Consider the following 22,348-nt stretch of genomic DNA (forward strand, 5'->3'; position numbering starts at 1 on the left):
CTTAAAACCTGGACTGTAATGGCGGAGTTTGGGAACCTCTACTGTAAGGGGATAAGTGTAAACTGCTAATTGCACCCGACACCAGCTTTGGGCCAGATTCAATTAAAGGCGAAAGCCGCGATCGGTGATATGCACGATGTTTTCGTCTCCTTTGCCTGTTTGGATGCAATGTTTTCTCCATGCGCGTCCCCGCTTTTCGCCCTATTCAATTGTAAAACAGGCAAAAACGCGGATAGGCGAATGTGGTGAAAAGCGAAAGGCCAGCTTTTTTGGGGGGAAATAAGTCTGTACCCCATAAAAACCCTAACTGAGCCTGGGAATCAATATTTTTTAAGAAAAAATGGGATTTTGGTACCTACCGGTAAATCCTTTTCTCTGATTCCACAGGGGACACTGGAGGTGCTTACGCTGGGGTATAGAGGCGTGGATAACTGGAGCCGGCACTTTAATTAATTTAGAAGTGTGAAGCTCCTCCCCCTCTATGCCCCATCAGCACTCAGTTTAGAAAATGGAAGACCGAGAGGAGATTAAGAACAAGCTGAGCAATAAAAAGGAGAGAAGAACACACAATAACTGAATCATACAACATACGGAACAAGCCGAACAGGCAGGCAAAGAGCGTAGAGGTGGGCGTCCAGTGTCCCCTGTGGAATCAGAGAAAAGGATTTACCGGTAGGTACCAAAATCCCATTTTCTCTTTCATCCACTAGGGGACACTGGATGTGCTTACGCTGGGGACGTCCCAAAGTTTTCCCAATGGGCGGGAGCACTCTGCAGCGCCTGCAGAACTAGACGGCCAAAACGGTATGCCGAAGCAGCAAACGTACCAAATTTGTAAAACTTGATGAACGTGAGAACTGAAGACCAAATGGCCGCACGGCACAATTGTGACGTGGAGGCTCCTCTACCGGCCGCCCATGACTCACCCACAGAACGTGTGGAATGAGCCAAAATGGCGCCCACGGTCGGCACTAACATAAGGCTGATGAATAGTCAGCCGAATGCAACATGCCAAAATCTGTTTAGATGCTGGCCAACACCTACGAAAAAACAACATAGAGGACAAAAAAGCGACTCAGACTACGAAGGGACGCTGTCCTGGCAACATAGATGCGGAAAGGCCTTACTATATCCAAGGTAGAAGAACCACCAGAGTCCGTCACCGACGACTGTACCACAAGAGGCTGATTGAAATGAAAAGCCGACACAACCCTGGGAAGGAAGGCGGTACCGTCCGGAGTTCCACCCTAGGTGGCTATAAGACGGAGCACCCATATCTGAAAATCTACGAGCCGAAGCGAGAGTCAGGAGGAGGACAGTCTTTCAATACTGGTGCTTAGGATCAACTTCCTCCAAAGGTTCAAACATGAGCGACTAAAGAAACAGAAGCACCAAGTTTAGATCCCAGGGAGCTATTGGAGGTACAAAAGGGGGCTGCACACGCAAGACCCCTAGAAGAAACGTCTGCACCTCAGGAATGAGGGCCAATTTCTCTTGAAAGAAAATGGAAAGGGCACAAACCTGCACCTTTAAAAGGTTCCCAGACGAAGGCCAGAATCCAGACCTGTCCGAAGGAAAAGCAGAAAAGAGACAAACGAAAAGTCCTAGACGGAAGACACCGACTGGAACACCATTTGAGATATAAGCGTGCCAGAAGCGATGATAATGCAAAGCCGAAACTGGCTTTCTGGCGCGTATCATGGTAGGAATAACCGCGTCTGGGATGCCTCTGCATCTTAGGATATCGGTTTTAAGAGCCAGCCCCGCGAAACGCAGTTGTGCTAAGTTGGGGTGTATGAAAAGGGGCCCTGCTGTAGAAGATCCGGGCGCAGAGGAAGGGGCCACGGATCAATCGACAATACGGACCGAAGGTCCGACAACCAACTTCTCCGAAGCCAGATCGGAGCCACGAGAATTACAGAGGCTGTCTCTCGTTTATCCTTTGTAGAAGACGAGGAAGAAGCGGAATAGAAGGAAAAAGGTAAACGAAGTCGTAGATCCACGGACTTCTCAGAGCGTCTACTGCTTTCGCTTGCAGATCTCGAGTTTTAGACACTTATACCGGGAGCGGACAATTCAGTCATGACGTCATGAGGTCCACCTGAGGACCTCCCCATCGACGTATCAGTGCGATGGATGAAGCATCCATTACCCGGGATGGACATCCTGTCGATTTAGGTAATCGGCTTCACAGTTGTTCACACCCGGAATGAATACCGCTGACAGGATTACTGACTGGTTCTCGGCCCCACCGAAGGATCTGAGTTACTTCTCGCATAGCCAAGCGACTCCAAGTTCCTCCTAGGTGGTTGATGTAAGCGACGGCCGTCGCGTTGTGGCCTCAACTCTTACAGAACGAGCCTGTAGAAACTCTATTGTCTCTATCAGATCATTGTAAATCGCTCTGAGTTCCAACACATTTATGGGCCACGTCTGTTCTAGAGGAGACCATCTACCCTGAAAGTGGAAATCGAGGACTACTGCTTGCCATCCTCGGAGGCAGGCATCCGTGTTACGATGATCCAGTCTCCCACTCAGAATTTCCGGCCCGCTAAAAAAAATTGGTGGATTGCGTCCACCAGAAAAGGGCCACTCTGGTACCCGGGCTCAGATGGATCTGTCGATGTAGAAGCAGATGAGACCCTGATCCCTGTGCTAACAGGTCCAGCTGAAAAACCCTGGAGTGGGGCTGGCCGAACTTCAGTGCCTCAAAGGCAGCTACCATCCTTCCTAAGAGACGCAGACAAAGAAGCATTGACACCTTCCTTGTTCTGAGGACCAGCTGAACTAACAACAGGATATCCCTGGCCTTCTCTGTTGGAAGAAAAATCCTCTGTGATTCCGTATCCAATATCATGCCCAGAAATAGAAGTTTCTGGTACGGATTGAGATTTCACTTCTTGAAGTTGATTATCCAACAGTGTTGGGTTAGAGTGTGATAGGTCAGTAAGGCATATCTAATAGAAGAGATACCGATGGAGCCTTGAGCAACAGATCGTCCAAATATGGGATTATGCGGGGAGCCGAGGATAACCCAAACGGCAATGCCTGAAACTGGCAATGATCTTAATTATGGCAAAATGCAGAAAAGCCTGGTGTGGTTCCCAAATGGGAACAAGGAGATAAGCATCCTTGATATCCAGGGATAATAGGAACTCCCCTGGTTTTAAGCTCACAATGTTCACTCCTGATGACCGAAGGAGAGCGATCATGACTGACATGAGTTTGGACGATAGATACATCTTCAGATACAGGTTTAAAGACTTAAGGCTTAGTATGGGTCTGACCGAACCATCCGGTTTGAGCACTACAAACAGGTTTGAGTAAAAAACCCATACCTCGCTAATGCTCCGGAACCGGAACTAGCACAGATGACACCACTAGAGACCTGAGAGCCTCCTGTAGAATTCGTAGGGAAGAACCGAGGTGGAGGGGGGGGCTTCGAAGTCTATTCGGTACTGTGAATCCACGGTTCTGAAGAGGTCTGGTTTCAAACCTGTTGAAATTCTTGCAAGCGGGCTCCCACCGCAGGAGACCCCAGGTGGGACCGAAGACCGTCATGCCAACTGTTTTTCAACTGGTTTAGGCTCTGGTCTACGTGGAACCGTGTGAGGACGACCTTTAACTCTGCCGCCTCTGGTTGCGTGGGAACTTTCTGGCTCTACCACGAAAGGAATGAGGTGCTCGAAAGGAATGAAACGAAGGTCCAGTATAAGGTCTTCTGGGATCCTGAAATAGCAGACGCAGATATGCGAGCACTAATCGGACTGGTCCGCCCAGCAAACCACAGCCTTGTTAACCCAGGCGGTAACAAGGGTAGATAATAAGAATTAGGTGCGCAATGGATTCTGTGTGAGAATCAGTTGTACTACTGAGCTGCTACACGTAATGGGATCTGCAACCCACTAGATGAAGTCTAAATAAGAAAAAAGTGTAGCGCTGGTAGACAACAAGAATAATTTAATACACAATAAAACAATAAACATAAAAACACATATACATATAAATGAAGCGCCTATTGGCTGTAGTGAATAACCAAGCTGCTATAAATGAGGAAGATGAAAAGTTCATTCAATATGGGCTTCCTTTTATTCATTTACCACGCTGCTATTTGAGACGCTGTGTCCTTGGTTAATCCCCTTCCCTTCCTCCGATTGGGCACTGGCATTTTGGATCAACCTAGCCGCTACCACCAGCTGCCGTCCACGAAGATTACCAGACAGCTGGCTCTCGCTATTTATGCATTGAACCCTGCTGTTCACAGACGGAATCATATGGAGGCAGCCCGGCAGGCTGTATCACACGGAGGCAGTCCGGCAGGTTGGAGGAGAGTGGATAGAGCGGACACACTTTCCAGTCCAGGCAGGTGACCACTAACATCGCCGGTGAGGCTTCAGGAGATCGGAGAGGAGACCTTCGTACCCAGTTACCTCTTTCAGCTGAGGTGAGCTACCTGGACCCAAGCGGGGAATATACCACGGCACCCTCAGGGTAACGAACATTTATTTCATCTCTATCTCCCACACTCCTGTGCCATACCTATTGGAAATATCTTTCCTTACTGTGTATTGGACATTGTGGACAGCTCTATTGGGTGAGACCCTCATTCCACTAATAATATATTCCAACACATGGACTGATATTGTCAGAGAAGTTATATTGAATGAACTTTTCATCTTCCTCATTTATAGCAGCTTGGTTATTTATTCACCACAGCCAATAGGCGCTTCATTTATATGTATTATTATGTTTATTGTTTTATTGTGTATTAAATTATTCTTGTTGTCTACCAGCGCTACACTTTTTTCTTATTCAGGTAACAAGGGTAGGTCTAAGTTGAGCTCCCGCTGCGGTATATATAGATCTTAGTGTTGTCTCCAACCTACGATCCGAAGGGTCCTTTAAAACAGTAGCTCCCGACACCAGAAGTACTGTTTTCTTAGAGAGACGGGAAACAGACACATCTATAGGAGGAGGTGTTTCCCACTTCTCCATCATGGATGATGGAAAAGGGAAGGTAGACGGAAACCTACGTGGAATTTGGAATCGCTTATCTGGCTGCATTGCTCAACAGATGCTGTCTTATAAGTATCGCGCATCGAGGAATTCTTCGACCGACTTTTCTGACTGGAGAACAGGCATTAGAGTACGCTTTTGTGACAGTTTTTTTTTTGGTAGGAAGTGAAGGGTGCAGGCACCGCTGCACCCATTACCTGACCCAGGGTGTCTGGAGATTTGGTTAACCCAGCTATCCAGGGAGGTTAAGACCTGCGCGCCTCAGTCAACTTTGCCAAGTCTGACATAACTCCTACCATGTCAGTGGCCAATGGCGGTGTAGGAGAGTTAGTAATCGCCATCTGTGGATCCGTTGTTAGCATCACATAACGTACAGCACCTGGTATTCCCAGGCGGTCCCATCTAAGCACTAACCAGGTCTGACCCTGCTTAGCTTCCGTGATCAGACGAGATCGGGCGTGTTCAGGGTGGTGTGGCCGTAGGCTGGACCCTGTGGCATGTGGCTTGGTCCGTTTGTTGTTACACTTAGAACAGACAAACAGCTTTTGAGAAGCCTTGGTTCTGTTGGACATGGTACACAGCCACCCAGAGAAACACAGCATGAAATAGAAAAGACACAGACAAGATAAAAAACAAGAAGGCTGTGGGACACAGAGGAGGAGAACCCCCCCCCCCACAGATCAGACTCCCCTGCACTTACACCCCACTTACTTACAGCCTCTTTACCAGGGTGTAATCAGGAGATGTACTTGTCCTGCAGCAGAGGAGTCCAGCCTTCTGTGTCTCTTACACTGCAATCTTCTTGTAATGGAGATGCAGTATGAGCTGCTGTGTATGAGAGAACGGCAGCCCCACTGTTATACAGCCATTGCCGCGTAGAGGAGACCCGCGCTGCCTTTAAGCTCCGCCCCTTCTTTATGCCCTAAAGGGCTATACAAGATGTCTGGCCATTAACCTCCCCCCCCCGCGTGCCTCACCGCATGTACAGCGGGGATAGGGAGAGCAGGTGCAACCGCGCGGTTAATTATCTGCCCCAGGCCACTTAATGAGCGGGGAGAGGGAGAGCAGGGTGCCTCGCTGTAGCGCTCAGTCATCAGCCCTGCGCCTCCTGTAATAGCAGGGGGAGGGAGAGCCGGGTGCCGCGCTGTAGCGCTCAGTCGGCACAAGCCCCGCGCCTCCTGTAATAGCAGGGGGAGGGAGAGCCGGGTGCCGCGCTGTAGCGCTCAGTCATCAGCCCCGCGCCACCTGAAATAGCGGGGTTCAGCGCCTTAACAGCGGGAGTAGGGAGAGCGCACTTAGTCAGCAGAGCAGGGAGCCGTCTGCATTAGCTGCCCAGCACACAAAGAACTGCAATAACACTGGGCAGCGGCGGGAGCCGGGGGATGCGCAGGTGGTTACTCACAGCGTGGTCCCCGATGGAAGTCTCTCTGTAGTGTTCAGCACTTCTCTTCTTCCTGTTGAGAAATGTGCTGTGGCGGTAAGGAGCTGTCAGTGCTTTTAGTATAAGCGCTGTGCACTCCTTCCTGCCTTCTATAAGGACAGGGCGCCAGGTACCCAGACCCCACCTTTAGAGAGGGGGCGAGGGGTACTCTAAAGTGTTAAAAAGATGCAAAAAATGAAAAACCTAAAAAAATTAGATGTGTTGCTGGAGCACAGCAAATTGTGACCAGCTCCTAGTAGGCACATTTTCTAAACTGAGGGCTGATGGGGCATAGAGGGGGGAGGAGCTTCACACTTCTAAATTACTTAAAGTGTCGGCTCCAGTTATCCACGCCTCTATACCCCAGCGTAAGCACCTCCAGTGTCCCCTAGTGGATGAAAGAGAAATACGTACCGTAGTTAAATTTGGGTTACATGATAATGGGTACTAGTATACTTTGGTGCCTCTAAAGTGAAGATTTACAAAATCTTGAAAATACACCTGGTGCAGGCTCCTGCAATCCTAAAAACACCAGTCTCAACCTTACAGGCCCACTTCTTTTTACCCATTTTTCAAAACAATTTTCTTTTTCGCCCCAAAAATCACGTTTTTAGGGTGTTTTATGTTTTGTTTCATTTGCCTTATTAGTCATTGGGAGGGGGGGGGGGGGGTATTGTCCAAAGGGTTCAGAATTAAGTCCCGACATTTGTACCCCAAAATATGGATTTTGCACTTCATTTGGTGGAGACTTTTTCACCAGCTTTTGCCTATGGAATTTTCACCTAGGCCAGTGTTGGCCAAACTTGACACTCCAGCTGTTATGGAACTACATAACCCAGCATGCACTGCTACAGTTTTGCTATTAGGGCATGCTAAAACTGTGGCAGGGCATGCTGGGATATATAGTTCCACAACAGCTGGAGTGTCAAGGTTAGCCAACACTAACCTAGGCGAAAACGGCATGGAATTGAAAAGGGCGATACTTTGAAAACAGGTGAAAACTTTTCACGGATCGTGGCTTTTCGCCTCTGATTGAATCTGGCCCTTAGATGCACAAATCAAGGTATTTCGGTACAGAGGTTCAGCAGTTAGGCCACATGACCTAACACTATTTCCTTGACTTTTTGAAATTAACTTTGTAGAATCCAAAATCCTTATTAAAAATCTATATCAAGCATATGACTTATTTTCCATTAAAAGAAAAAAAACTCAGACAACAGTTTCCAAATGAAGCCATGTGCCTGATATCCTCACATCGCACACACATGATGCACCAACTTACTATGTGTAGTACTCCACAGCCAACTCCCCATCTCGTTCCCACCACAGTGGGCTATAAGTGGCTCATCTCTCCTTTGCATGCCTCGTGGGTAACAGAGATGGACTCCGGGCTTACATGGGGTGGGGGGCCGCCGGCAACACAGACCGGGAGTACTAGGGTCCTCACACTTTTTCTTTAAATGTGTGCGTCTTCGGGGATCCGAGTTGTGGCCGGGCACCTGACCCTTTGCACTGCCCATCTCCTTTTGCTGCTTGGTGACTCCCAGATTTAGGAGCAGATGTACTAAGCTCTGGAAAGTGATACATTGGAGAGTAATAAACTACCAACCAATCAGCTCCTTACTGTCATTTTTCAAACACAGCCTGTAACATGACAGTTAGGAGCTGAGTGGCTGGTAGTTTATCACTTTATAATTTAATCACTTTCTAGAGCTTAGAACATCCACTCCTAAATTAGGACCTATATGGTTTACATTAATATAAGGGCTTAATATCAAAATGTGAATATGTGTGGTCCTCATATATGGTACTGGGAGAGGATACTTAGCAGAGGGTAATGAAACCTATATTTTAATTGCCGTAGGATCCAAAATAATGCAGAGCATGCATTTCAATGCACTCATTATGCTACACACAGTGTTAATAGAAGGACCACTCATTAGTATTGTCACAAATTTGCTGTCAGACAGATTGTATGAAGTTAGTACAGAGGTTCTCAAATTCGGTTCTCAGGACCCCACTCACGGTTTCCAGGTCCCCCAACAGGTGCACAGGTGTATTCATTACTCACCAACACATTTTAAAAGATCCACAGGAGGAGCTAATTCTCTCACTTGTGATTCTGTGAGGAGACCTGGAAAACCTGCACTGTTTGGGGTCCTGAGGACCGAATTTGAGAACCTATGTGTTAGTAGACGAGTGAAAGCTTCACCTTTGTCCCCAGGTAGAAACCCTAAAGTAAGAACATTCCTGCCAGCTTTTTTTTAGCCAATACCAAAAGTTTCCACTCGTACAATGTAAAGTGCCTTCTGCTTCATTGCTCTGCTACTGGGGCATCAGAAATGCCACTGGTCTAATGTGAGTACAAGTTTCCAGGGTGAAGCTGAATGTGAGCATGGTAGAGGCGGTCTATCAGCCGGACATGGAAGGTGCAGGCCACTAAGTGCACTGATACATAGGAGAGACCAGCATTGGGCACTGCCATGTGTGCCCCTCCGCTACGTCACTACACAGCTACGCTGCCCTCCTCATATTACCGCACGGCGCTGTGTATAGGGGCGGCAGCAGCTCAGTCACTGGTACCCACCTGTAGCTGCTAGTGGTGTCCGGGGATCTTTTTTCTCTCTTCCTGCAGCGCGGCGGCAGATAGCACGGGGCGGGGGAGCTGAGATGGTTGTTGTCAGTGTCTCGGGCGCGATGGGTAATGTAGTTCCACGTGGGACGCATTACTTAATGGCAGCCATTACGAAGCAGCATGCATAGAACTACAACTCCCAGGGGACATAGCGCGCAGAGCGCTCAATGTGTCCTGAATGCGTGCAGCTTTATATAAAAAGGGACTGACACTGTCACTGAGTCCGGTGATGTTATTTTTTTATTGTTTTGCTTTGCTTCGTATTGTACCGTGCACGAAGCCCGAGCTGTGGCTGTATATTACTCATAGCGCTGTGTATGCACTGTGCTCGCTCCTGGGCTGTAATTATTACATACTGCACAAATCACTGCTGTCCTGGGCAAAAAAAAAACATACTTTATAGAAATAAATAGATCTGTATTTCTCTTTAGATAGAGTAGCTACAACATTTCTATGTGTGTAGTTTAGTGCTTTGTTCACAGTGCGATGTACTAATAAAGTTAGAAGAAAGCACTAATCAGTAGGAGACGGGCGGATCCTCGGAGCAGAGTGGCGCGCATGCGTAGTGACTGAGAACAGCTCTGGGCCACAGGCTCTCCCTCGCCGCTGGCTCCGCCTCTCGGACCAATGACCACACCCAGCTCTGTCATCTCCGGCTGATCGTTGAGACCACGCCCTGAGCCGTAGCCCCGCCCTCCGCAGGCGTCGCCCTTTCGCTGCGTCATTGTGTCGGTGTCGTGCTCGGGCGCTCGGTGACAGGAGAAGGTCGGAGAAACGCACGTATATAGTCTATTCTATTGTTCTGTGTGTGTAGTGTGCGGCCGTGCATTGCTGGTGTGTTGCTGGGTGTGTAGTCGTCGCTGCTGCTTGTACTACGGCCCGCACGGCCTCTTTGTGAGACAAATGTGCATGCCTAGCAATCCCATCCTAGCCACATTCACCGCCCGGCATAGTGTGTGCACGTCTTGTATGCAGTGTATATCAGGACTGCTCAATACTATGTATGTGAGTGTATATATGCTCTATACTGTACATGGTTTAGCTGCATAAAGCCTCTCTGGAGAGAATGTAGCCTCGTGTCTGTACATACATATGCTGTAATAGCTTATCAGGATTGCACATCCCGAGCTCCCTCCCTTGCATTAGGTGTAGTGAGTGAAAGGAGACTCATTCAGTGGGGGAATGAAAGGAAGTGTCAGCAGACAAAGGCAGGACTGGTCCCTGTAGAATAAATACAGGCTTGTGCAGCACCTACAGTTCCTATTTTTCTTCAAATATAGGCCAAGCCCACAGTAACCTGTCATAGAGAACAAAGCAGGAATTGTAAACTGTACTGTTTTGACTGCACTATATATATATATATATATATATATATATATATATATATATATAGCCATTATATCTTTTTGTGTTTGGTGTAATGTAAATGTTTGAACCTATACAAATGTCTGTATGAATGTGCATACTCCAATATGCATGTCTTCTCTACATGCAGTGATTACCAGCAACATGGCGGAAACCAGTGGACATCAATCTTCTCATATATCTTCATCAGCTGGAGAGAAGGGTGGGAGCTGTGCAGGGAGCTGTGCAGGTAGATTGATAAACTCTCTACATTTTGAAATTGCATCACTTTTCTCTGTAATATAGAATTTTCAGAATTTACATTCCAGATAATTGTTTTAAACCTCATGATTTGGCTGCGGTTGGTGTTTCTGATAGGATCTTGCTTTTTATCTTATCTAATCTAATCCTAGAATGTGATTATTTTTAGTTCACAAGGTGCCTCCCAAATGTGTTTCATTCCACTGAGGTATCTTCATTAATTTGTGGGTGATGTAACACACCAAAGCATTGATTAGCATACCAAGGCCTATCATTGGGTTTGCATCACCTGCTAGGCATTTATATACCAAATGTCAACATATTTGTTGACAGTAGATGTAATTGTTAAATCAACCTTTTTTCAAAATGTTAATGTTTTCTGAATAAAGGTGCCTATCCACTAGACGACTAAAATGAGTGTTTAATAACGTTGGAAAATCGTTTGCAGATTGTTTAAAAAATTTGTAATTTAAGGTGCATACACACGTAACGATTTTGTAACCAACGATTTTCTGTCAGATTTTTCCCTTGAAAAAGTGAACGATTTTTTGAAGTGTAATGAACGATTTTTACAACGATTAAGGAAAAATGCTCCTTCCCTTAATGAAAATCGTTTGTTGGACAGTCTGAAATGGACGATGAACTACAAACGGGAGCGCGCTTGAATGATTTTCGTTCATCGTTATAACTCAGAAACTGAGCGATTTTTTATTTATTTATTTATTTTTTGAACGTTAACGACAAATCATTCAAAAAATCGTTGTGTATGTACCTTAAGACATCTATCATCAGGCAAACATGCTGGTCAACCTAACTATAACGTCAGGTTCATCATGTTTGCAGATGATTGATTGTGTCTACACCAAACGACTGCTCGTTCAGTGTACGCACATCACAGACTGACAAACGACTGCACGGTTACAATGTCGTAATCGTGCAGTCTTTTGCCTGTCTTCTAGTGGATAGGCACCTTTAGTCTGGGATGTCTTTTAGAACATATACTTATATTTCAGAGTTAAAAGTAATATGCAGTAGCATAATATTTAAACCTTACTGGTTATCTGAAATGCCACTGTTTTGAGATATTGGCTAATAGAAACTAAATTTTATTAAAAATTTTTTGCTTTTTGCAAGTAAAAGTACTTTGGTTAGCATTACACTTCTTTTTTATTAAAAAAATAAAGTCCCCACCCTAATTTATTCATGCTCCGGTAAAGGGTAACAATGGGTGCCGCATGTTGGAAATCCGCTGGTAGATATTTTTCTACTTGAGCCACATGGAGGATTTGGCTTTAAAGTGTGTAGGACGAAAAAATAAATATATAGGCAGCGTAAATCCAATGCTTCAAGAGACAAGTGTGTGTATGTAGGAAAATGTTCTCATAACTTATGGTGCATACACACGGTCAGATTTGTCAGATTTGTCAGATCTGTCAGATGAACGATTGAATGATTTTTCACTGCATTAAAATGAATGGAATCGTCCAAGTCTGACTGCAAACACATCAGATGTCAGATATCGTTATGAGACCACCGGGAATGCGCATCGTTCCTCATCCATTGTTCAGGCATGTCAGATATGTCAGATTTTCCTTCAAATATGAACGATTGAACGATTTTTTAAATCATTATCAATCAGATCTGAAGAAAAATCTGACCGTGTGTATGCACCATTACCCAGGAAATGTCTTTATTAAAAAGGCTAATGTGCTGACTTGGTTTGTTTTCTTTGTCTTGAACATTGTGCTGAAGCAAATTGTGTATCTATAATTGAACTATACACAGCCACTAATTTTCCCTACTACGTAATTGAAACAGGATAAGTTACTATCTAAACAGATCTTACATTTTATGTATTCATTCATGAATTCTGTAAGAGGGGATGGATTGAAATTTGCAGATGTAGCATTGTTCATTTGCCATAGACCACCTACAGATTACACAAATACATAAAATATATTGTTATATAATCTGCCAAATTTTAAAAGGGATGTTCCTAGGGGATTTTGTATGGTACATTCAGCCTGAGCAGCTTATGTACTCTGCATACATCTATGATGACTCCCTACTGATTATATTTTTTGTATATATTGTGTATTCTACAATGGTCTCTCTTCCACATGATGTGAATATTGCTGGCCTGTAACCAAAGCAAAGCATACTAAGCACTGGGGATATGCAACCTTAATATATCGATCTTGTGCTTGCAGTATTGTATTGTATTCTTCACAAGTAAATCATATTTTCAGAATATCCAAAACCAGTCACAAGAAGCTACCGGGTATCCCTGTCCCAATTGGCCCTCATTACGCTTTGTGCTGGAAATCTCTCTTCTAACTCTCTTTTGAAACCTGTGTACTTTGCTTCCTCCCCACAAATTGCACCTAGAATGCACTAATCAAAAGTGGCCAGTTAAGGCTCTATATCCATCATCTTGTCACTGACCTCTGTTTCAGTATTGAGCGCTCTCATCCTGTTAAACCAACATCCTACAGTTGTTGCGTTGCTGCCCTTGTTGTTTTGCTTCTCACCTTCTATCTTGTTGTACGGTATTATTGTTTTCATAGTATAGCCTATAACAGTGTTGGCTAACCTTGACACTCCAGCTGTTATGGAACTACATAACCCAGCATGCACTGCTACAGTTTTTCTATTAGGGCATGCTAAAACTGTGGCAGGGCATGCTGGGATATATAGTTCCACAACAGCTGGAGTGTCAAGGTTAGCCAACACTGGCCTATAATCTCTAACGTTTCCTTCTTTATTGACTTAAAGAAAAAAAAATCTAAATTGTGATACTTTGGACTGATCCCTATCACCCGCGATTTACTCGCAGGTGCTAGTAAGTATGACTATATGCTGAACTTACGGAACTGCCGAATTCATAGGGCTGCATATAAAAATCCACGCATCTGGGGTGATATCGGTCCACAAGAGGGGCGAGTGCTGTTGCCAGCGTATACATGCTGTTGGAACAGTGGCCAGATACTATCCTATTGCTTTTTGGACACACAAACATTTTTAACAGTGCTCAGATAATGCCCCACTTGCTTTTTGGACACACATAGCCAGCACCACTTGCTGCCCTGTTACGGCCCCACTTGCTGGCTAGACTGACTGCTAACCCAGATACTGCTTCACTTGCTGGCTACAGAAAGGCCCAGTAAGAAACAAAACGTGGCTGCTGAACCACAGAGAGTGGACGCAGTCTCTTCACTGTTCTGCGGCTGCTGTTCCTGCCGGCAACCATTCCACAACCTTCCTTTTTATACTGGGGGAGGGATCTTCTCTGCCTCTACACTGATGCGGCCCTGCACTGTGAAATGGCCAGTAAGTTGTGCTGCACTGATGGTTTTATATGAAACGCCAGTGCAGCATGGCTTTCAGCTGCGTTACCTAGCATGGGGAGAACACTGCATAGCAAAATTAATTAAAATGTTAATAGATATATAGAATTTCGGTGCAACATTGATTAAAGGAGAATTTCACCCAAAATAATCTTCTTTTAACATTTCTACCTTCAGCTCTCATAAGTAGCTAGTTCCCATAGCAAGCAGTGTAAGTTTATTCATGGTGATCCTGATTGGTCGGCAAGGCAGCCATTCAATCCGCGTTCAGGGTATACTTGCACTGATTGCTGTATTCTAAATTCTCGAGGATATTGAGGCCTGGAGAAGTGACTGACTAGTATGGGAGGTAGGGATGGGTGCATTGTAACTTGCAGGGTCCATGATGCAAGTACCATGTGATTGTGGGTAACTGAAAAGAAGACAAAGGGTAGCAAAGTCCGGGGGGATGGGGGCGGGGGCAATTCTCTCTAAATGGAATGCCTCAGGCAATATCTCTGTGTAGGCAGTTCATACTTAGTTTAGCCTATAAAAATATTATTGCATAATGATTTCAATATGATCATATGATTTTCAGTAATTTTTTTTGTGCAGTTTTGTTTTACAGTAAATTTGTGAAATGGCATGTAGTATAACTTGCAAGTCTTCACACACAAAATTGTATTTTATAATGATAGCATTCAGCATTTTTTACCATTTAAAGAAGATTACCCAGAATAAAATATTTTATTTTGGTTGGAGTTGAATCTAAAAATTCTCTGGATACGCTAGGGCTTCAACTGCGCCACTCCTATGTTAGTTTACAGCTCAAGGTTTTTTGCTTTTTTTTTTAAACTGGCCATGTGGGTTTTGATGACCCTTCCTTTGCAAATAGAAAGTTTTACTGTGGAGAGGTATTGGCCCCCATTAAATCTGTTTTGAGACTGGCCAACCAGTAAGCTTAGACGTGATGTGGTAGGGATGCCAAATGGGGAATTGTCTTATATATTTTTAAGGCAGCACATAAGGGCATACAGAGTCAATTGCCGAATGGGGCAAGGAGTCGATAAACACTACACATACCAGCAAGCGCTGGTGGTATGTGTAGTGCAAGTGGTCGAACATGATGAGGCTAAAGGGTGCTCATCACCAAGAAAGACACAGCTAAAGCTGAAATATACAGTTATATGCGACTAGTAATGGGACATCTCTGTCTGCCTGCCTCCCACAATATCCAGCCCCACCCCTGCTCTGTCTGCTGCTCCTCACCCCTCACTGTTGCTCTGTCCTGCAAAGTCTCCCCCCTTCCACTCGGCTGCTCCTTCAACCACACTGTTGGGACCGCTCCCACCCATTCCTGGCGGATGGCCAGGTCCTCCTCAGGCTCGGTCTGCCCTGTCTGCCTAGCAGTGGGAACGATTGGGGAATGTGCCCTGGCTCCCACTGCACATGCATGTTGGTGGTAGGACAGATGTTACAAAATTATTATATAGATATTTCAACTTTACAATTCACCCACAACTAGGCCCTCAGACCGCCACACATGCCACCATATCACTTTATATGTGTCCCTTCAACACCCCCGAGTAACTGGGTAAACCGATGTCCCGCAAATTAATGAGAAGTTGCATAAATGCTGTCTGTAACAGATTGGGTGTGCGGTCCTGGTCAAGATACAGTACTGCTTTGTGATTTGTTGGAGGATAGCTTGGTGTAGGGATAGGGTTCATCTGTGATTATCATCGATGGCACTAAAAGCATCTATGAACCATCGATGGTTTGCACTCCTCGATGGCCACCGGTGCTGAGGGTTTGGCAGGTTGCAGGGCTTAGTGGTTTCTGGGGGGCGGGGCTAAGCTCCGTTTCGTGAAGAAAAAAAATAACCAATGGTTCCCACTTGTCCATCGATGGCGGCGAACCATTAGCTCTATGGCCTCGATGGCAAAACCATCCGCCATCGACAGTTAACCATGAATGATGGCTATCGATGGTCGATGGCCATCCCTAGCTTGGGGGGGGGGTGAGGGGGGTGGAGGGTGTTGCACTTCCCCCTCCAGAAAGGGAAAGTGCAGGCACAAGAGAGTAGTAATGCAGTTGTTTCAGCAGAGGCTACAGATTGCAGTTTGTTTTTCAGCTTTGTGGAGACCTCTATTTCAAACAGAGAAGTCACCAATAGGTCCGATTAAGGCACCGTTATGATGACAGTATGGTCATGCAGAGGTCTCAGACGTAATCAGGGAGCTAGCTATCCCAGCTCTGGAGCCGTCCACAGCTCAGTGGAATCCTGTGTCTAGAGAGCACCAAGCAAAACCATCTGTCCTTCATCTGGACAGATGCTTTCCATTCCGGAAAAGGGAAGGATGCATTTCTCCATTCACAAACAGGCAGTCTGCGGTGTCCTGCTAAAACAACCTAGTGGGAACACTACTTGCATACTAAGGGGAGGGGTTAACTGGGGAGAAGAGCAGTTCAAAGGAGGAAAAGAAAGTGGATATTTAGAAGGATGGTAGGCTTTGATGATATGGTGTGTTTAAACTTTTGAAGTTAGCAAGATTGGTAGAAGGTCTGACATTGAAAGGATGATAGTCAGACTTAAGAGGAGGTAACTGAGCTGGAGGAGGCAGGAAGGAGTGTCGGCAGAAATGAGATTGGAGATGTAGGATGGGACGGACTTATTAAATGCTTTGTATGTGAAGATGGGGAATTTGAAGTCTAAGGGGGTAGGAGTCAATGTAGTAGGTTATAGAGGTGGAAGGCTGATGCAGAATGGTTACAGAGGAAGATGAGATGAGTACAGTAGCACATTCAGTATAGATTGAAGCGACGTAAGAGGAGACCAAAGAAGAAGGGTCACAGTAGTTGAGGTGGGAGACTAGTGCCTGGATAAGCATTTTGGTGACATCAGGTGTAAGGCCGGGTACACCACAGATGGTATATTTGACGATATATTGATCTGACGCGAATTGGAGCTATATTTCGTCCAAAGCTATTCAATTATAAGCTCATTTCCTTGTGGGGTAAACCCGCAACTAACACGCCTTACCCTATACATTCCGGGCTAAGTGCCCAGAGCTATAGGTTAATGTGCTAGCCACAGTAAGGGCAGGAAGCCCTATTTGATGTGGATTTCAGAGTTGCGAACAGATATTTGTGGTAAGTGGAGCCTGTGGGCAGCAATTGAACAGTCCCGGGCACCGCTGCAAGCGGCTAATTGAATCTGGCCCTTATATACAAATCAAGCATTATATACCTTTGGATATTTGGGGTAGGGATTCACTTGGCAAACAATAAATGACCGGAAAATACTTGTTTGAAAGGTCATTGTTGGGCATTTTATTCTTGGAAACATGTCCTCAAATTGCCTTTTATTTAACTTGTCAAACTCAGACTCTCGGTGCCATCTGTTAAATATGTAAATGTCCTCCTTTCACACCCTCCTCTTTCACAACATATTCTAATTAATTTCCTCCTTGTACTAATTAAACAGGTTTTTTTAACGGTATCTTCCAGCTTTGCATGGCAGGACTATTTAATAGACAGGTGTTGGATTTGTCTTCTCCCCTCATGTTATGTTGAGGGGTTTATTTGTGGGAAAAAAATATATATATATATTTTACGCCAAATGTAGAGGTTTCAGAGCATAAATGAAATACAGTAAACTGCTTTATTCCAGCATTAGCTGTTGCTGGTATCTGTGATTTGCTAGAAGGTGCTGCTCCCGGATTTGTATACTCCTCTGACTATTTTAATGTTTCATCAAATTTTATTATAAATGTCTTTCACTAATACTACTCGCTTTTGTTTCTTTATATAACCTATACATTAACAACTAACTAGTTTATTTTCTATCATTGCCTCTTCTTATTCTGACTGTGTGGAGGAGCAAAATATAGGGGGAAATGTAACGGCATCGTACGGTGAGTCTCCCCATTTTTAAGGTTGCAATAATTTAAAAAGCCATACCAACTTTGATTTGCCTTTTTAAATTATTGGCGTTCAATAAAAAAAAAATTGCAGACTTGCCAGAATCCTGTTGTGGTGTTCCTGTAAGGATATGTGAAAAACAAATTGTGTTCTCACTTTCACCTGTTGGAGCAAGGAACATGATTATATAATGATATATTGCATAAGTCATTGTAGCATTCATACTCTGGTCTGGGCATTTGTAAAGAAATTTGCTTATATTTGTTTAAATTTAAATGTTAATTATAGTTTTTGTGTTTGCACTTCCCACCATGACTGTGTGGAGTTTGTATTTCCTCTGTTCATTTGACTTCCTCTGGGTGCTCCGGCTTCTTCCCTTGATCCAAGAAATATACTAGTAGATTAATTGCCTCCCGACACAAAAATGAACCCTAGTGTATGTGTACATGTGGTAGGGAATTTAGACCGTATGCTCCACTGGGGCAGGAACTGATGTGAGTGGCCAAGTATTCAATGTAAAGCGCTGCCCAGTATGTGTGTGCTATATAAATAACTGGTAATAAATAAAAAATAATTGGTATAAATAAAACTAGAAATATAGTTTTCAGAGATATAACACAATTTAATGAATATTTTATATTTTAGTGTTTAATAGAAATTTAGACTAATATTGGCTACACACTGTGTTGATTATTTATGTAGCAGTTAAGGTTTATGGAATAAAAAAAGTAAAATTTCACAACAATCAGTAGCTGCTTAGGCCTGGCATACATACTACCCAACAACTAAGCCTTTGAGGACACATTGGTCACATTGTCCTCTCCATCACCGTGTAAAAGACCTTTTTGGTTGAAACGTGTTGCATATTTATGGCTTGGATAAATCATGATTGTAGGCATTGCTGGGTCCATGATGGACAGAAATGTGAGGGTCATGTCTGCGACCCTTTTGCTTAATATTAAGCTTTACTCAGTCTGTACAGAGGGATAGCTGGAAACTTTACCATGTACATTGATTCCTTAGGTACAAGTAAGCAAATACCACTGATGAGATTGTCTTTTTTATTCTGTATGCAGATACTTGAAGCTTAAGTGAAGTGGTCTGAAACGTAAGGCTGGTGCCACTTGGATTTTTTCGAATTTATTGCTCCATCAGTTGTATATAGTTGACCCTGTCATTTTGAAGGTGTCTCAGAGCACTACAGCGTTTAAAATGTTGCACACAAATTACCTTGTATAACCTGGAAATGCACTTCTCATCCACCAATTTCTGAATTACAGCAGTGTAGTGTCCCAAAAACTTATGTGACTTTAGACAGTGCTGTGTCATAGTGACTGTTGTTGGTCAGAACAGCTGTTTAAATAATGGCCCTTTAGTATATTCAGATACTTACAGGTATTATTCACATATAATCCTGGTTTTGCTGTTAAGATATGTTGAAGGTCAGCAACTCTTTATCAACTAACTTTTTGGCACAATCACCGGCTCTATGGGGGAGGGTATTATTTATTTGTGTGTGTGTGTGTGTGTGTGTGTGTGTGGTAATCTTGGAGTAGCACTCACTCATTGAAGTTTGCAGCAGCTGGGGTGCTTTACCATGCTTCAGGCTTTGTCCATAAGACCCAGTCCATAATATCCAAGTGAAGAAGCGCACTCACCAGACTTGATTCAAGGTAGTAGAAAAAAAACTTTATTCTTTCATAAAAATACCAGGAGCTTGTTATTGGTCGACTTTTCGGCCCATATAAGGACCTTTCTCAAGACCACCACTCCACCACAAGGTCAACAACCATGTACACATAACTCACATCAGGCATCTGTACACTCTTATATAGCACATATATGAGACATAACCGGAAATCACATTAAGCAATTACATCCAATTAAACGCACCTGTCTCTCAAAAGCACATTACCTTCATTAGTATTAAGTCACTCTCCATGCGTGTTCCAGAGTGGAAGCCGGAAGTGTACCTTTTATCTTTACCTTTTAATAGACAGATATCTTAAGCGAAATATTGAAACTTCATATGCTTATTCATTAAATTAAGACACACACACACACACACACATGAAACTATAACTTTACCACTATGTTCCTCTTAATAGTGTTCCTTTCTTATATTTCAGATAATATTCATCTATATAGTGGTCAGCACTTGCACCCTTATTAGTGTATATATCAATATCCGAAATTGTAATAAATAGAATATCTATAATGAGGTCAATCGAACATTATTATATAAACCCCTTTTTAAATCAGTAAAAATATCTATTACATTAACTCAATTTAATTTTAGTCATTATGATTGTATGCGCCTTCCAAATAAATGAAACTGATTACTGGACAACTATGTCCAGAAAAAGAGTTGTATTAATTGTATCCAATTTCCAAGTGTATGTTGTTAACAATGTATCAACACAGTATCTATTTGTAGCTCTACCAAACAAGTCATCTTAGTTCAGCAGTGACTGCTCTCAAATAGCAGGGTATTATCCTGCAGTCTTATGCTGGCCATACACGCTACAATTATCGGGGCGATTCGCCTGATATCGGTAGATCGCCCCGATAACTGTAGCGTGTGGTGGGGCGACCGAGGGTTAAATATTGCTCGGTTGGGCATGCCGGATTGTCCAGCATGCCCGTCCGATGCGATATTTCCCGGTAAACTGTCGGCCGCATCGGGCAGTGTATGCCCAGCCGCGGCCGACAGACAGACATTTCCTGTGTTCCTTCCTACGGAACAGGGAAATGTCTCTTCCCCCGGGGGCGGAGCGCAGATGTCTGCCGAATACACTGTGAGCGAAATCTCACAGTGTATGCCGGCGACATCTGCGGCTGGCAGCCGGCCAGATAAAATGTCTGTCGGTCTGACAGGCATTTTATCTGGCCTTGTATGCCCAGCATTAGTAGCTGCGTTTGTGTATTATCCAATTATATTTGTTGTTTCCAATTTTCGAGTGTATATTGTTAAAAATGTTACCAAACATTATCTATTTGTAACTCCACCAAATGAGTCCTACTTTTCTTATGATGTTTTAAATAGATATTATTAAACAGCCTACATGGTTACGTCTGCATGTTATTAATAAGATTAACAGGATTTTATATATTGGTAGTAAATTAGTTTCTAGTTAGAAACAGTCTGTCACCTGATAATTTCAGGGTTACCCAGGACTTCCCGCTACTGTGTTTTATGTTATATCTCCCTAGATATCTATAAGGGTTTGCACTACTGTAGATACAATATCGCACAGGATGTAAAGCTTTGGTTATTAATGGTCCATGCTGCCTGATATGATCAGGATTCACCAAGAACTATCCGCTGCTTTATTGTATGTCTTTTATCCCTTAGATTTCCATAGAGGCCTATATAGATAATATCGCCACCAATTAAACTGATATAACTGCTACATGCACAGTAGTGATAGAATTTTGATCTCAGTAGTTCACTTCCATTGATACTATACCCTCACTGAGCACTCCACTACGTAGATTTCTGTATTTGGTATGACTAAAGCTATCTGCATTTACACAGTGATAATCACCCGTGGTCATCATGTACACAATGATTATCGGACCAGTACCACTCTTGTTTGAGCTATATATAGTCAGAGCTATATCATCCGAATAATTTATTGGACAAGCCTATATTTCACTGCAGATCGAATCTACAGTTACTCGCGGTTTCTGCTGCTTCATTATAAAAGGCTGTCCGCCAATGTCTGTTCCTGACAGATTAAACAGATATCACCGCTACTTTACATAAGCACTACTAATAAAATATTGGTCTGAGTAGTTCATTTGTATTCATACAATATCCTAGCTACAGACTCTGCCACATGGATTTCAGTGGTCGGTGTGATTAAAGCTGTTGACATATACACAGTAATTATGATCACCCGCGGTCAACATATACACAGTGATTATTATCCGGACAGTACCTTTCTTATTAAAGCTGTATGTAGTCAGAGCTATATCATCTGAATTATTCTCGAGCAGTCGGGTCTTTTTACTGCAGATCAAATTTACAGCTACTTGGTCACTGCTGCTTAATTACATAGGGCTATCAACCGAGATCATTTCAATTACATCTATTAAGAGCTCCCACATAGTCTGTTCCTGACTAGTTATTGTCAATTGTCATTCCTATAAGGTGCAAGTACATTTATTATATCACTTCATTTTACACAGTGGAGCACAGTGTGAAGCTGACACGCGTTTCGCTTAAGCTTTTTCAAAGCTGTAATTTAAATTTAAAAGAATTAATTCATTTATAAAATAGCGTATATTTTCTTTAACGTTCTAACAAAACCAATAATATCAACAAACTGTCATTAGGTACAATCTTCTCGTTTTACAGATTATATGCAGAGCATGCAGCTGTCATTATTTCTTGGCCTATTCTTTACTACTTATGGA

General features: G+C 43.7%; 2 protein-coding genes and 1 pseudogene across 6 annotated transcripts in view; 1 reads left to right on the plus strand and 2 right to left on the minus strand.

The window, feature by feature from the left end:
• ATL3 (atlastin GTPase 3) overlaps positions 1–9,194 on the minus strand; it is a 36,423-nt gene extending 27,229 nt beyond the window's left edge. The window contains exon 1 of the mRNA XM_088480039.1: positions 9,024–9,194. The gene's annotated coding sequence lies outside the window, so the exon portion shown is untranslated. The remainder of the gene's footprint in view (positions 1–9,023) is intronic.
• On the minus strand, positions 5,384–5,500 carry LOC148515359 (5S ribosomal RNA; annotated as a pseudogene).
• A 514-nt stretch (positions 9,195–9,708) lies between the features above and the next one.
• RTN3 (reticulon 3) overlaps positions 9,709–22,348 on the plus strand; it is a 49,595-nt gene continuing 36,955 nt past the window's right edge. The window contains exons 1-2 of one of the 5 annotated variants that reach the window (XM_088480041.1): positions 9,709–9,851; positions 10,567–10,665. In XM_088480041.1, coding sequence (XP_088336167.1) covers positions 10,581–10,665 — 85 coding nt within the window. In that variant the 5' untranslated portion in view covers positions 9,709–9,851; positions 10,567–10,580. The other 4 variants (XM_088480040.1, XM_088480044.1, XM_088480042.1 and 1 more) reach the window with 4 other exon arrangements.

Source organism: Taudactylus pleione, unplaced genomic scaffold (genome assembly GCF_031769625.1).
Source record: "Taudactylus pleione unplaced genomic scaffold, aTauple2 ptg000250l, whole genome shotgun sequence".
In the NCBI taxonomy this organism is placed as follows: Eukaryota; Metazoa; Chordata; class Amphibia; order Anura; family Myobatrachidae; genus Taudactylus; species Taudactylus pleione.